The 16,433-nt window shown below is 39.0% G+C and overlaps 2 protein-coding genes across 2 annotated transcripts; both read left to right on the top strand.

Moving 5' to 3' along the window:
* Positions 1-402: 402 nt before the first annotated feature.
* LOC115576415 (uncharacterized) lies at positions 403-6,903 on the top strand. Its single transcript, XM_030409011.1, has 12 exons — positions 403-684; positions 1,388-1,499; positions 1,923-2,016; positions 2,278-2,332; positions 2,781-2,921; positions 3,541-3,701; positions 3,889-3,987; positions 4,089-4,234; positions 4,381-4,552; positions 4,644-4,756; positions 5,014-5,098; positions 6,072-6,903. The coding sequence occupies exons 1-12, from the start codon at positions 567-569 to the stop codon at positions 6,129-6,131; spliced, it is 1,356 nt and encodes a 451-aa protein (XP_030264871.1). The 5' UTR covers positions 403-566; the 3' UTR covers positions 6,132-6,903.
* Positions 6,904-8,927: 2,024 nt separating this feature from the next.
* LOC115574842 (rab GTPase-binding effector protein 2-like) lies at positions 8,928-16,307 on the top strand. Its single transcript, XM_030406462.1, has 11 exons — positions 8,928-9,319; positions 11,626-11,781; positions 13,051-13,133; positions 13,220-13,597; positions 13,845-13,940; positions 14,049-14,147; positions 14,854-14,964; positions 15,360-15,438; positions 15,565-15,576; positions 15,808-15,962; positions 16,158-16,307. Exons 1-11 carry the CDS (start codon positions 9,295-9,297, stop codon positions 16,290-16,292), a joined length of 1,329 nt encoding a protein of 442 aa, XP_030262322.1. The 5' UTR covers positions 8,928-9,294; the 3' UTR covers positions 16,293-16,307.
* The last annotated feature ends 126 nt before the right edge of the window (positions 16,308-16,433 follow it).

Below are 16,433 nucleotides of genomic sequence, written 5' to 3'. Positions count from 1 at the left end.
GAGAAGATGTCCAGGTGTCCTCACTTATTAATGCTTGTATGTAATTTGGTTAATCTAAGCATCAATCTCTTCCAGTACACCTTGTCTACTGTGTAAACTTATTTGTTTCCAAACTGAGAAGCACTATTTAATTCTCACTCCTTCCCTTTTTATATATCTCTTAAAAATGTTTCTCTTTTAATATTCTTATCTGCCTCAGACAGCTTTTTTCAGTAAGACATTAATATTAATATTGTGCTTTTTAGCGTTATAAACTGTCCATCTATACAAACAAATATTTAAAATATTTATTTATCAGCGTTTGTTTTTCGAATCCAGCGTTTGTATCTCAGGGAAAATGGGTGTCACGTCTATGTTTGACACGCACGATTCAACGGTAGAACTACATTACCCAAAAGCCTGTGCGTCAAAAGCCGCCCTAGCTGACGACGTGGCCGAGGTGCTTCAACGGACCGGGGTGATTCAAACAAGGCAAACCGGCCTTGTTCAGTGCAAGCTTAGGCAGTCGTGAACTTCAGATGCCCGGACGAGTTTTTGCAGAAGTTTGATATCATCACTGTGCAACAATGTCGGGAAAAATCAAGAACCGAAGTGCCGCGAACGCAGAATCGATTACTGGCGGCGTGTCCTGCGATGAGCGCATCTTGCGGGACTGTCATCAACTGTACACGGATCAGGATAGCGGTGAGTTGGCTGACCTATCATCTGCTGGACTTCAGCCTCGCCTGGGAATCGCTCCAACATTCACTTAATTGATAAAACAGTTAAGCTTAGCCCGCTGATTGCTGACTGAGGATTAGCTAGCTAACTTATTAAGTTATGTGACGTTAGCTCTGATGCAGGCGGCTAACCGTTAGCTAGCTGATGTTGATCGGCAAGGATTTAAATTGAAGTTTAGCTGACGTCGCACTAACTTGCGTTAATGCTAGTTAAATTAGCCACGCACAGTAGTAGCAGCTTTGGCTTCAGTTAATAAGTCATTCTGAGTGAGGGACGTTTCTAATGTTTGTGTAATGTTGCTCTGAATAGAGTGAGTTTCGGTACCGTTCAGGTCAGCTCACATGACACAGGTCAGCCAGGAGTGTCGCTAAGATTTCCAGGTCACTATAAATATAAAATGGTACATCACTTCTTAAAATGCCATCAATGCTTTTCCAAAATGATAAGATAAAAATACTTCTACTGATATGTTTGTGGCCCTACTCCTGCTCACTCATTTAGTAGTCTTGCTATTGACTGCTTGACTTAGTCCAACAGGTGCAACCCCAGCACCATGGTGGCTCAGTTCGATGGATGCATCCTCTAAAGCCAGTGCATCAGTTGTAAAAAAAAAAAAAAATGGTTATCAGTGATTGTTCTGATTGTCTTCTTGAATGGTTTCGTACAGGATTGATCTCAGTAGCTGAATCTGTTGGTCTGAAACTGCTGCCGCCGAGGAAAAAGATCACGGTGTTCCTGATGGGCAACCACTCTGCTGGGAAAAGCTCCTTCATCAACTGGTAAATATATTTTGCATGTCCAAGAGGACTTCGCAGAGAGCAAGTTCGTCCACCCAAAAATCAAACAATTCAACAACTGGGCAAACAAAGTGAAACAATGATACAAAGGAATTAGAAATTGGCATGCAACAGACAAGACATATAAGAAGTCTGCTTACTGCACCTAGACCAGCCTAAACTTGTTAATCTTAATTTGCATCTGTAGCATTCTGTCCCAGCCCTGTATGCAATATATTGGAACGTTTAACTGATAAACGCAATCCATTATGCATGAGCGCAGCAAAGATTTAACTGTCCTCGTTCTGCATCAGTCTATTGATTTTTCTGAACATGGTTTAAATTGATCTTGTCTGGACAGTGGACAAAAGTGTATCACTAAAGTATCTGTGTTTGGTTCCATTTTGTTATGCTTTGTTTTGTCAGGTATGTGGAAGAGCACATCCAGCGCACTGGAGTGGCTATTGAGACCCAAGGCTTCAGCTTTGTTACAAGTGGGCGCAAGAGAGAATCTCTCACAGTGAGTGCAACAATGCGTTTATTGAAAAACATGTGAATATGTGGTCCAGAAACTCTTAACAATGTGAATTTCAAACTGTATTCCTCATCTCGCAAGGTTGACCATTTTCAAAGATTCGATGTCCGTTTCCCTTTTTAGTCATTCCTCATGATAACAAGTTTTCATTGTAACTTAAATTAATTCCTCTCTAGTGCTTTCAGTAAGATTCTGAAACATGGTTCACAAATTGACTGATCTTTATTTTGTTTATTTTTTTTTTAGGGAAATGCAACCCTCCATCTATATCCACACTTCAAGCCTCTGCAAGAGTTCAAAGGTGAGATTTCAGCTTGAATCACAATCCTTCCCTGTTTTAGAGTCTCGCCACAATGATGCACTTTGTCTCCCCTCAGGCTGCCGCCTCACTGATCCATTCCCAAATTCCAAGCAGAGCATTTTACATTGTTGTTGTTCGTCCATTTGACAGATAATTGAGTGTTGTTTGTCTGTAGCCGGTTGAGGATGCAGCATCCTCACACATCTTGTCCTTCTGAAATCACTGATGCAGCCATGACCCCATACAATCACTAGAACTCTGGAAAATAAACAGGGATGTTTATAATATGTTATTCAAGCAATCATTCAGGTTATCGTGCTGCCCAATAAATTGATTTATTTTAAAGTATATAGCCATGTGGCTTCAGTATATTGTCTCATCAGTATCAAACATCTGCAGTCCTTCCTGTTTTTCACCAGAGTTGTGACCTTCTGGAATTGATTTCTAGGTGTTTCCGAGTACTTGAGCACAGAGATCTGCACGTCGAGACAGAAACGCTTCAGCCTGGTGACATTTGTGGATTCGCCAGGGTTGGTGGACGGCGATATGAAGTATCCCTTTGATGTGGATGAAGTTATCCTGTGGCTCGGTGTGTTACCATTACTTGACTGTGTCTGTTATTTTCTTCTTTTTTTTTTTTTTTTTTTACTGTAGTTGTCACTGGTCCTCTGAAACTTATGTGGGAGCAGGGGTTGTGACAGAGTGAATTTTAAATGGCATGAAGTTGCTCTGTTGCGTTTTCTTGAATCTATGAAATCTCAAGTTAATATGGAATACTGACCACACATTTTTTAGTCTCGGAATGACTACCACTTGTCATGATGACCCACAAATCCAAAATGCTCTGTCCTGATTCTTATTGGCTTTTCTAGCTGGGAAAACGGAGACATTCTTGAAACATTATGAAGAGTAGAGCTATTTTGGAAAACTAGAACTGAAACAGCCTTTGCTCATGAACATTTGATTTCATTATCTGTCATCCTGACCAGACTGTTCTTTCACACATGCCACTGGTGAGCTTTTTCCAGATCAACTGCTGATCTCAACACTTTTTATGATGAAACTGTGACATGATAGTAAATTCTGTGTCTAAACGAGAAACAAATATAGATAAATAAGAACTATTTCGTGCAATTTAATACAATAAGAATATATTACGCAATAGACAATTTGTGGAAAATAATGGTTGCTCCTACTGTTACTCTCAGGGGATCTCTGTGACCTGATCCTGGTCTTCTTTGACCCCATGGGTCAGGCTCTCTGCAAGCGCACCCTCAACATTGTGGAAAGCCTGAATGAGAAACACGGGGACAGACTGCGTTTTTACCTGAGCAAGGCTGACGAGGCCGGGGGAGAGTCCGACAGACAGGTATGAACAGCAGCAGCAGCTCAGTTTAAAAGTTTGTACCACTCTTCAGTGTTTAGGTTGTACAAAGCTGTTGTCTAGTGTCTTTGCTGATGCAGGTTGGGAAGTCAATGGACAGGAGGAAGTGACCACTGTACCTGCTCCTTCTTCTTGATTAATTTCTTTGTCTTTCTGTGATTGGCTGTCTCAGAGAGTAATGATGCAGATCGTTCAGGAGCTCTGCAAGCGACCAGGACTCAACAAATGTGGTTTTGACATGCCCACCATCTACATTCCTAATCCAAATAAGGTAAGAGTTGTACTCAGTGAGTTCTAGGTGAATTTTCATACCTTTGCCCCCTTAACCTATTCACTACTTATCATTTTCTCTTCCGTCTGTGTTCCTCTCAGCCAAGTCGCTGCGTCAACCAGATTGAGGAAGTGTGTCGCACCATTGAGAAAACTATCAACCAAACAGTCCAGAATACACTCAACTCCCTGGAGAAGGACTGTGAGCTCATCAGTGAGGCCATCACTGATACGCTCATAAATGACAGGTAACTCACAGACTGCAAAAACTGCTGCTATATACGCTACATGCTAAAGACTGTTTCATTGATAGCTATTCATTTTAAGCAGAGATTTCAGACTAGTGGGACACACAGTAGCCTTCAGAGAATAACCCTGACCTTTACTCTCACAGGCAGACCAGTTCTGGGAACCGACGAGCGCGCTGTAAGAGCTGCTTCCTGACTCTGCTGGGCTTCACCGTCCCCATGGCTCTGATGGCCTTGCTGGTACTAGGCGCTCTGTCCAAGGAGCTGCTGGAGATGGCTCTGGGCCCCGAGGGCAGAGATACACTCTCAATCTACATGGTGAGTGTTAAAGTGACCGTTCACTTGTGTTGTAATTGTTGCGTAGGCAATTTCTGAAGAAGTCTTATTTAACTTCTCTTTTTATGCGCAGACTCCCATAGTGAAAGTGTTTGACTCGCTCTCCATGGAGCAGAAGATGTACGGCGGTGTGGGAATGGTCCTTCTCTCCTTCTTCCTGCTCATCGTAGCGCGTTTTGCCTTCAGGTACAAGAGTGAGAGCTCAGCACTTTCACAGCTTTATTTAACTTAGTCTTAATTTCCCCTTTTTCCAATTTAATCTACTGCTTCTTTAAATTGTAGCTATGACACTTTAATTTCCCCTTGGGTAATTAACATAATCTGTGTTAATTTGCTGGATGATTTTTTTTTTTGGTTTCATTCACATTTTTTTAATGTTAGCTTGTATGTTATTAATAAATCTTATCAGGTTCGTTGAGGCACTTCCATTTTTGATTTTGCAGGACTCAACCAACCCTGTCGGGCAAACAGAAAAGACAACTGCAGGAGAAGCTTGAGTACGTTCAGGAGGTGGTCAAGACCAAAAAGGTATTATTGCTGTATTGCAACGCTTAATATGTATCTCAAGTTTTTAAATCTCCTCAAAAGCACTTCATAAATGCTCTATATTGCAACAAAATTGTATGAATGACTGTTGATACTTGAGATTTGTGATAGATAATAATCAGTAATGTGGTTATAATGACTTGGTAAAGGCAAGTACTTTAACAAAAAGTTAAGATCAACCATTGAAATGAGGATCAGCCAACACTCATGTTATATATATATATATATATCTATATATCTATATATCTATATATATATATATATATATATATAGATATTATATATAGATATATATATAGATATATATATATATATATAGATATATATATATATCTATATATATATATATATATATATATATATATATATAACATGAGTGTTGGCTGATCCTCATCTTAATGGTTGATACCAGTTCCCAGAACTGGTATATATTATAATATATATATATATATATATAATATATATATATGATATATATATATGTATGTATATATGTATGTGTGTGTATATATATATATATATATATATGTATATATATATATATATATATATATATGTATATGTATATGTATATATATATGTATATGTATATGTATATATATATATATATATGTATATATATGTGTGTGTGTATATATATATGTGTGTGTATATATATATATGTGTGTGTGTATATATATATGTGTGTGTGTTATATATATGTTGTATTCTATATATATTCTTAATATATATATATATATATATATCTATCTATATATATATATATATATATATATATATATATATATATATATATATATATATATATATATTCACAATCACAATCTAAGACGATATGTGGCCTCATATATCACAACATTGGTACAATATCGTTATATTGCCCAGCCTTAGTAGTGCCAAAACAAAAGCAGTATTATTTGTGTGGGTTTTTAACTGTTTTATTCCTTCCCTATAGAAAAAGCTGTATGAAGAATACCTTCGCCAGAGTGTCAGCGATCATGACATGGACGTGTAAAGAAAGACGGCGATGTACACACAGATTCAGCAGGCCCACACTGATGTAGGACCATATGAAATCAGAGTATCGCCACGGTTTCAAATCTGCTATCATGAGACTCAGACCAATCACTGCGGATGTAAAGATATATAAGCACTTGGGACTCTCCTAGAAACTCATCCAAGTTCTGGTGCTTTGGATGCTGTTAAGTCAGTTTGCCTGTTAGATGATGTTACCTCTGTTAGCATTCTTAAACAACACTACCTGCAGATAAAGTACGAGTAGATTAATGGCAAATTAGCTTTTTTTGTTACTGATTACTTATTTGTTGTTGTGAGCATTATAAACATGTACTCTGTGCCTCTGCTCCACTCAAAGGATTTCAGGCTTATACCACTTTCAGATATTTAAGAATTTTTCAAACTATTTATAATATTTCTTTATCAGAGAAACTGTATTTTGGTTAAACGGATTAGAGCACTGTTTGACATGAGTCACTTTGTATGAGTTACTGTTTTTGAAGACTTTCACCAGCATTTTATACAGTACTTTGAAGGGTTGCTATCATGAAGTCACCGTTTTTGGTATCATATCAGGAATGTCTGTGGTATTAGCTATTATGTAGAGTATTCAATTATCAGCACAACTCCTGTTATCGAAGTAAATGAAGATTGTGAGCCAGCAATCGAACATTTTATCATGGACCAGTACGCCTTTTTGTATTTTCTTCTTCTACATTGTGACCATGTTTTTAAGTACAACTGAATTAAATAAAAAATAATGTCCAGTATCAGAGGTGTTGATCCTTTTTCTTGAACTTTAACTTTTTGGAACAAGACATTTAAATAAATCTTCACCTTTCAAAATTGCTCACAAAGTCTTGATTTCCCCATCGAAGGAAGTCGAGACCAGATGACCTGCCTGTGTTCTGAGCGCCCGGATGATTCCTTTTTGGAAAACTTACGCAATAAATATGACTGTCAAGCATACTGCATCTCCCCATATCTTCTCTGCTTCAGACTTTGTTCTTGCCACACCCTGTTTGACTGTAAATAGATTAAGCAGGGGCATTGATGCATGAATTCCAAGATATCAGATTTCTAAAAAAAGAGATGAAAAATCGAAGAGAGGCATGTAAGAGTATGAGGGCTGGGAAGACGAGTCGAGTCACTGCTATGAATAGATCCACAGTTTTTGGCCATAGATGTAAGGATTCTGCTGTAATCACAGACTGATAAGTGAAAAAATGTGTGGTTTCACTATTTCAAGTGGCTTCTGTGGATCCAGCGGTCTTTAATGAAAACCAAACACAGGAAACTATAAACCTTGTGGAGTTACGCCTTTGTTACGCAGAGGAAGCAGGTGCAGAAGGAATGAACTGCAAAGCTGCTGCTAGTAGAAACAGTTTCCTTGTTTCAAGGGTAATATTTAGCTTGGATTTTTACATCTCTGATAATAATGTAACTTTTTGTTTATTCATCAGAGTCTTTCTCTTATACTAGGAAGAGGGGGAATTTAGTACTTAGTATTTAGTTTTCTATGTAGCTTTGGGGTAGAAATTTTAATTGATTTTCATGACTGAATAAACAGAAAAAAAGACTGAAATATATTGAATAAAAGTTTCTTAGCTTGTATTATTACCTTGTTAATAATGTAAATATTACTTTCTGAATTTCTTTTCCAAAACGACAGAGTGCACCTTTAAGTTGTTGACAATAGTTTGGAATGACTGTATCATGCAGATGAATGTAATAATAGCATAACTGTAGGCTTCCTCTGTGCAGTGAAACAGAGGACTTCACATCATATCAGCACATGGTATGAAAAGTGACCTGCTTGCCACAGAGGAGACATTAGACAGCGAAACGTGACAGCCAGAGCTGATAACACTCAACCAAAGCCCATTGTGCACTTTGCACTTGTAGATAGCACTCTGAGAAGGACACACTCCAATGAACACAGTTCTGTGATGAGTTTCATTTGGATGGATAGTGGAATAGAACAAAGCAGCATCTTTCAAGAGGCCAAGTGACACCATTTATGACCAGCAGGTCCCTCGTCCTGTACAGAACAAAAACACAAGCTGTGCAGGGACAATTACAGCCTGTTCAAAACTGTTGATCCTCATTACACCCTTCAACATAAAGAAACCATGACTGAATGTTCTACTAACCTTCACAATCTTGTGACCCAGCACGCTGACTGTACAAAAAACAAAAACTTAGGAATCAGCCAAACAGCAAAGAAGGCAATACCTCAAATGCAAGTGGATTTAGAAAAAGGAGATGTAATTTGCTGCCTTTATTTTGAAAAATCATTTCCTCCATACTCCAGATAGGCAACAGAGTTGAGCACTTCCACAGCTTCAGTGTCATGTTTATTTCTGGAAAAAAACCCATAAAACACTTAAAATCACTTTAACAATACCAGTCCTCCTCCACAAGAGGGTATCAGTATTTAAAGACAAAAAGGATGCTTTTCCACACCTCACTATTACTCTCATTATGATATGCTGAAGATAATTGAAAACATTTAATTAACTTTATTGTGCACTAAAATGTAGTTATCCACTCTGTCATCAGATGGAAAATGATCATAGCTGTGATGATCTGATGCAGTTGTCAGACTTTCTTGGACAGTTAAAAGGACCTGTGAAAAATATTTGATCTAATTTGAATAGGAAGAGGAATAGAATATTAGTCCTTCCTGCATCCCAATGCAATTAAGAATATGTTCAATAATGCACATTACACATTATTTTGTGTAAGGCTGCAAAGACTGTGGATCTAAGTGTGGTTCAGTGACCCCCAGTGGTCACCACACAGTGGGCATGGCCGGATAGTTGATGTGCAGGGTGTGGCAGTCACAAAATGCAAACATGTCACCACTTTAATTATCATTTAACCACCTTAAAAAACAGGGAAATTAAGCGTAGGCTAGCACTGAAGGCGGACAGGGAAAGGTATTTGTGAACAGGAAGCAGGTTGACGTGATTTCCGCAGGCTTACAGACCGGGGAAAGTTGTTTCCTGAAGTTGACACTGCGCTGATATTCTCCACACCGAGAGCCCCGGTGCATTGGCACAAAATGACTCTGACAGTTTTCTGGGACTGTTCCTTGTAGGACGCTTCGTCTCGTCTCGTCCGGCGGCCGCGGCCGATGAACTCAGTCTGACGGGAAGATGAGCTCCAAGAGCGAAGACACAGGTAATAAAAAAAAAAAAAAAAGCACGTTCAACTTTAATCTGCCCCTCGTCTAACGGGACTGGTCGGGAGGTTTTTAATGGCCTCTTTACAACATGCGGTTTAGTAAACATTAACGCTGGTTTTACTGCTTGTTGTCATCACGAGAACAACCTGTTGAAACAGCTCCGGTCACATAACCGTTAAACGGCCTGTTAGCACCGTTGACCGTAGACATGAACGGGGGATGCTAGCTGCTAGCTAACACTTTAGCCGATTAACTGTATGCAGACTGGGGTCCGGAGACTTCTGTAACCACCGAGGACAGCTCAGCACAAAGTGAGTGTTGGCTAACTTTACCCAGTTCAGAATAAATACATTAAGTCAGTGATATGACTGCTGTACCTAGTCATGTTTGTTAAAATAAATGCATCTCTGATGTTAGCTAACGTTAGATATGCAGCCTTTGACAGCTAGCTTCTGTAGCAAGTTTCACCAGCCTGCTGAAAAAGGAGCAACAAGTGTCGATGTAAAGTCATAAACATAGAAGACAGGTCTTTTAGCAACAAATGACAGTAACAAGTATTAAAAAATAAATTAGAATTTTTTGGCTGGAGCTCTGACAACTTAATAATCACTGTCATACAATCACTATTATTACTTACTAATGTGAAGAAGGGGGGGAAACTTGTTTATCTTTTCTTCTTTATTTCACTTCCCTTTCAAAGAAATGATACCAATAATCATCATAATTACAGCTGAAAGAAATAAGAAAAAAGAGTACAAATAAGTCTATATGAATCAAGATAATACCAAGAATTCTTACAATAATGAAGTAGGCCTAGTAGTAGTTAGTAGTAGTAATAATAATAATAATAATAATAATAATGACAATAATAATACAAATATCATAAATATTATAAAACATGATAGGGGTCAATATAAGTATGTAAAGTATCTCGGGTTAAAACCAACTTTAGAGCCAGGCTGATGTATTGGTTGACCGATATTATAAGCTGATTTATGCCTTTCACAGATCTATATCTGTATATATGTTGGCACTCTATGTGCCCGCTTGTGGAAACTTTTTCTGTCCTTAGTCATATTAATGCTGAACAATTATAAAGATTAAATTCCTAACCAAGTTCACTGTTTCTGTGCATTGATGGTCATTTAGACAGTAAAGTTAATTGTTTAAGTAGATATCTGTGCCAGGAGTGTTTGATAACCATATTTACTGAGTCATTGCAGTAAACTGGTGTTTTGTCAGCCGATGTATTGATATTGAATTCTTTAACTCTCTTATATCAGTATTATTATTAGGCCCAAAAAATTGATCTGTCTTGAAATGTTCATTTTGACATCAGAAGTGTACCACAGAAGAAGACAGAAGAATTGTTTCAGTTGTAAAACATGGATTATAGATGAATGGATTTATAGCTTAATCACTGTAATTGGCGTTGACAAGCACTTTTATTAAATGATTTAATTATTATCATTTAATTATTGTCAAAAATGTCTGTTTGATTTCTTTCATTGGAGTATTACATATATAACAAAGTGGTGTCTGAACATGTTTATACTGGTAGATTTCTTTTGGTGAATGACGAACGGAATATACTGTTTATTTGATCGTCTATATATCATATAAAGCAGCAAGACACTTATTATTTGGTGGCAACAACAATAGCTTCTCACGATGCATAATAGAGAAATTAAGATTGAAGGGGCTAAACTAACTAACTAACTAACTACTATTATTACACTTAGTGGGGTCAGACAATGAAGATTTAAATGCAACTAGTTTATTTAAGTATTTGTTTATATACCAGTCAGTCATTTAAATAAGTAGAGACGGGTCTCTTATCTAGATCCCTGGTGTACTAAAACAATGTTAACAATAGTTATCGGTGCTTGTCACACATTCAACCAACTAAGAATGTTGTCATGTGTTTAATCATCATGGTTGAATCCTTGCTCATGAAAATGTTTATCAATGTGCGCATGCACTCTATACATACGCAGGCATAATGTACATTTAAATGATTTGTATGCAACTTTCAGACAGCTGTGTGTGCAAACTGCACAATGCCAGGAATTTAGAGTTTCTTCCTGCTGAGTTCTCAGTGTATAGATCAGGCACACAAGTCAAGCTGTCTTCTTATCTTATAGCCAGGTATTTACAGATCTTTTCAAGTAGTAACACAGAATCCTTTTAATCACGTCACCTCACTGTTTCCCTTATTTGTGTGGTTCCACCCAGACTGATACAAATATTCTCAGACCAACACAATGTAGGCACAGCACAGCAACCTGTTTATCCTTTTCAGAGACGAGCCTGTGGGCCCAGCTAGCCGAGTGCCGAGCTCAGGTCGAACACTGGCAGGGCGTGGCGACGATCTGTGAGCTGAGCAAACAGGAGGAACTGGCAGAGCTGCAAAAACAATGTGATCAAGAGATCCAGTCACTGCAGGAGGCTCTCAGAGGTCAGTACGTGTGTGTCTCTGTGTCTTTTTTTGTTGTGTGTTTTGTGATAAACACAATTTATGTGACTGTCCTTGTGTACAAATGATCTAATTTCACGTGATATCACAGTGTCTTGTTTGGTCTTTTTGTATGGAGAAAGATGTGTCAGAGCTGCAATGATTAGTCGATTAATCTTAGCTAAGTAGATCAAACCAAATGAATAAACTATTTTGATAACTGATTAATTGTTTCAATCATTTTTCAAGTAAAAATGTCAAACGTTTGCCGGTCCCAGCTTCTTAAATCAAAGGATTCGCTGCTTTTTATGATAATAAAATGAAGAGTCTTTGGACTGTTGGTTTTGCACCATAGATTCAAACACTCTGTGTTCAGTACATGTCCCCAAGGAAATGCAAATAATTGCTATTAAGAGCAAGTGAGAGTTAAAGGTAATGTTGACAATCACAAGAGAGACTCCATGTACTTAACACAAATACAGTAACAGCATATCATAAATTAAATGATAAAAGTTCCACCAAGAAAAATACACTTGCAGTTATCACTTTTTTGAACTAAATTTGAATTGTGCTTTAGTAAGAGGTTTAGCCGGTAATATAACAATCAGCAACTGTCAGCAACTGTGACAGCTTTTTGTTTTCATTCAACAAATAAGAGGTCTGTAAGGAACACCTCACAGGACTTGACTTTCATTTTTCAGTCTAGCAGGATATGTGTTGAGATGTAGGGCCTTCAAACAAAACAGGGCATTATTACAGAGGGACACATATATCACATCATTTATTGATAAAAGCTTGTTACGGTTATTGTGGTTTCTTTTGTTTGTTTTTTTTAATCTCTTTTTTAATCTTTTTTTTTAAACAATGGTACTTCTTTAAAAAAACGGAACAGCTGTAGGGTTTTTCATTATCATTTTTATTTCCTGTTTTTGCCATTTCCAATTGAAGCCAGACTACTAAAATAAAATGCACTTCACTGTTGACGATGCTGAGAAAGAGCAAATATTGGCCAAGATATTCTTTAAAGTAAAAGGTCAGGCGAGGACAGTGAAAATGTTAAATGTCTGGTAAGTAATGCTCCTTTTTAAAAACAATGAAAGTTTGCTCTATTTTTATAACGTTAGTGTCAAAATGTAATCTTATATGCAGCAAGTATGTTGTGGCCTTATAATTAGCTTTTTTTATAGTCTCAACATAGAGGCTAACTGTATATCGTTCATCTGGAGGGTTGAATGGTTTCATCATTATTTCATTATGCTCTCGTGTTTACAGAGACAGCAGCGCAGTATGAGGCCAGGATATCTGTTCTCCAGTCTCAGCCTGTGGAGTGGAGGAGAGCCAGTGGACAGAACGTGGTCAGTGCTGAACTTTGTCTTCTCTCGGAAATTGTTTCAAAATGTCCTGGACTTGATCCCAACAGTTGTTTATCTCTCCTTGTTAGATCAGTGGAAGGAAAGCCAGGATGGAAGCAGAAGGCGGCAGTAACGAATTGTCAGCAGCGATCACCAACAGTCAGTCGGAGGCCGAGTCTATGGCGTCCACGGACAGGACGCACAACCAACCAGCGGAGCTCGAAGCAGCGGCAGAGGGAGAAGGGACGGCACTCACAGCAGACGGGTATTTTTCGCTGCGACACTGCGACTCTGCCTCGCTGTCCTCCTTCTCCTTAGACACGCCCTCTCTGCCCAGAAAACTCCACGCTCAGGACGACACCGATTCTCTGGTCTCCACGGGTACTTTGGTGCCTGAAGCCATCTACCTGCCACCGGCTGGACACCGGCTGGTCACGCACAGCGACTGGGATTCACTCAACGCTCAGGTGCAGGTTTTAAATTAACGCTTTTATTAAATCACTTCATCTTCTATCACACAAGTCCACTGGATAGAATTCAGTTTTTATGCTGCTTCTGTATTAGGAAAGGTCATTCACACTTATGTATAAAGAGAAAGAGAAAGAGACATAGAAAGAGCAACCTTGCAATTTGTGCCGCGAGTTTGGTGTCACCATAAACTTCTCCCAAGCCACATGACTTTGCGGCCTAATGAGGGTGTGGTGTGTTGAACAGGTGTCAGAGCTGCGAGGGGAGGTGAGTCGGTTGGAGGCTGAGAAGGAGGAGCTTGAGAAAGAACTGGATACACAGACCAAGCACACACACAAACAGGTGAGTGTGTATACAGCAAGCCCCCAGTCTCTCTCTCTCTCACACACACACACACACACACACACAGACATAGAAGACATGCTAATTTGTTTGTGTGTGTGTGTTCAGGTATCATTGCTCCAGTGTCAGGTCCAGACATCAGAGGCCCTCCTCCAGGACCTACAGAAATCTTTTAGCCAATCACAGAATGCAGTCCAGAGTCGGCTGGTAAGTGATATGATGTCGATCCTATAAACTGTGTCTGTGTCAGGGACTGTTATTACCCTTGGAGTATATTTTAGAATTTTTGGAAATACACTTATTTTCTTGCTAAGATTTGTCATGGCTGGACAATAAGTATAAAGCCACAGCCAGTTAGCTTAGCTTATCTTGCCTTAGCTTAGTGTAAGAGTGGAAACGAGTGGGAAGCAATAAGTCCTCCTTTCAAGCCCCCCTAATGATCTCTGGTTAACATGTTATATCATCTATCCTCAGTTAAATCTAAGTGTAAAAAAGTTGTGGCTTTGGCAGGAGGGTGTTGTTCGGTGCTAGACAAATTTCTTGGAGGCACAGTGTCTTTGAGTGTCATCACCTTGAAGTTGCTAAGCAACCAGAATCTTGCCAAGAAAAAGTCTGGCACATCACCCCCGTAAAACCACGAATATGTTGTTTTTAGATTTCAGTTAGGGTTAGGACAGACTACACAAACAGAGCAGATCAAACAGATGAAACACAACATGGTAATTAGTGAGCTTCAGAGGTACTTGAAGGTTGATTTTGTAACCTTCTGACGGAGCCAGTGTAGACAACCCCACTGTAGTCATAATTGATTCCTAGGGCAAGTCTGTGTAGTTTACCCATCAGGTATTTGTGAGTTGGTGCTTACATGTCATTCAGTAGGAGTAGGTGTTCAAATTTGAATTTGTGTGTCCAGGCAGAGTTATCCTTTTCCCAGAGGAAGATGTGCAGTGAGCTGTCCAGACTTAAAGGAGAGGAGGTTGAGGACGAGGCGCCGGAGTCAAGCTCATTCCCAACAACCCTGCAGGTACGATTACTGTTCTGCTAGAATTTCATTTACAGTTTATCTGCCTGTGAATGCTGCAGGAAAGAAGAATAGTTTCACATGGCATTGTAAAAAGGAACAGAAACCTGTGAGATGCTCAGTTACGGGACTTCCCTTTCATTAGGTGCTACTATTCTGTTTCAAATAGTTGTTAGGATGAACAGAAAGTGTTCAAATAGCTCACATGTTTATTTTGTCCCTTTTATGATTGTGTGTTTTTGTTCATTTTAATGTTTGGACAAGTTGGATTGTTTCTTCTCTTTCCCTGGATGTGGAGACATTTTGAATATCTGTCGTTAGTTTAAAAATGTTAAAAGCAGTCACTGTGTGAGTCTCCTGCTGATAGTGTCAGTATCTGACTGTTGTTTAACCTGCAGGGGGCACACTGTGAGGAGCGTCTCCGCATTGAGATTGTCAACCTGAGGGAGCAGCTGGACACCCGGACTGAGGAGAATGGTCTGTGGATTCAATTATTTTAATTTAGGGCAGGATTTTCTTAACACTGATATCTTGACACTAAATCCTTTTTTAATCTCTCTCTTTCTCTTCCTGGATGCTCCCATTCTTATCTACTGTCAACAGAAGTTTTAGAAGGTGAGTAAACAACTCATGCTTTATTATTAGTTAAGGCAGTTAGTAGGTATTGTGACTTGAGTAGGGTTACATGCAGATTCATTTCACCTTTAACCTTCATATCATCTTTGGTGAGCAGAGTGTCATCTTAAGCAACATAACTGTTGTTTAAAATAAAGAAAACTGGAATTGTTCTTCAACAATCACAGGGCCTTTTTGTTTATGGTTCCTTGTTTGTGATTGTGAGCGCAGTGCAGCTGTCCAGCCTGAAGACGGAGACAGAGAGGATCCAGGCTCAAAAGGACCAGTTCCAGGCTGAACTGTTGGCCTGCCGCACTGAACTGGAAGCCCTGCGGGTGGCGCTTTCTCATGTTCAGAACACCAGCAAGGCCCTCAGTAATGATAAAGTAAGTCCAGCCTACTCTTTTAACAAAAGACTGACTGTGGTGACTGTTGATGCTTGCAAAGTTAACTGCCTCTCACAGGAGTGGTCTCTTAAGTGGCATGGTAGTCAAAAATGTAGTCAATAAGCTTTCAAGCTCAGTTATTGATCATTGTCAACACATTTTCACACGTCAAACTGAATTTTTCGTGGCTTTCAGGCGGCCCTGCATAAGCAGTGTCTTGAGCTGCGTAGCCAAGTGATCAGTCTGCGCTCCCAGGTCGACACCAGCCAGACTGTACAGATGGACTTTGTGCAGCTCTCCCAGTCGCTGCAGGTAAAAAGCAACTTTTAGAAGTTAGACTGTGTGGAGGAGTGATGGTTAAAAATCCTGAATAAATGAAATTGGTCAAACTTTTTCTTGCACTTGCAGAAATGTATCAGTTCAAACTGTTTTTTTTTTTTTAGCACTGTATCTGAATAACAAATTGATATA

The sequence above is a fragment of the Sparus aurata genome, chromosome 23, assembly GCF_900880675.1.
Source record: "Sparus aurata chromosome 23, fSpaAur1.1, whole genome shotgun sequence".
Taxonomy (NCBI): Eukaryota; Metazoa; Chordata; class Actinopteri; order Spariformes; family Sparidae; genus Sparus; species Sparus aurata.
The sequence above is the reverse complement of the archived record's forward strand: the minus strand, read 5'-3'. Positions and strand labels throughout refer to the sequence as shown.

Excerpts from the sequence above, each read along its gene's own strand:
- LOC115574842 (XM_030406462.1), top strand. The coding sequence starts at position 9,295 with ATGAGCTCCAAGAGCGAAGACACAG. Across the intron at positions 11,782-13,050 it reads ACTGCAGGAGGCTCTCAGAG|AGACAGCAGCGCAGTATGAG; the intron begins GTCAGTACGTGT and ends TCGTGTTTACAG. Across the intron at positions 13,941-14,048 it reads CCAAGCACACACACAAACAG|GTATCATTGCTCCAGTGTCA; the intron begins GTGAGTGTGTAT and ends GTGTGTGTTCAG.
- LOC115576415 (XM_030409011.1), top strand. The coding sequence starts at position 567 with ATGTCGGGAAAAATCAAGAACCGAAGTGCCGCGAACGCAGAATCGATT. Across the intron at positions 2,333-2,780 it reads GCCTCTGCAAGAGTTCAAAG|GTGTTTCCGAGTACTTGAGC; the intron begins GTGAGATTTCAG and ends ATTGATTTCTAG. Across the intron at positions 5,099-6,071 it reads AGGTGGTCAAGACCAAAAAG|AAAAAGCTGTATGAAGAATA; the intron begins GTATTATTGCTG and ends CCTTCCCTATAG.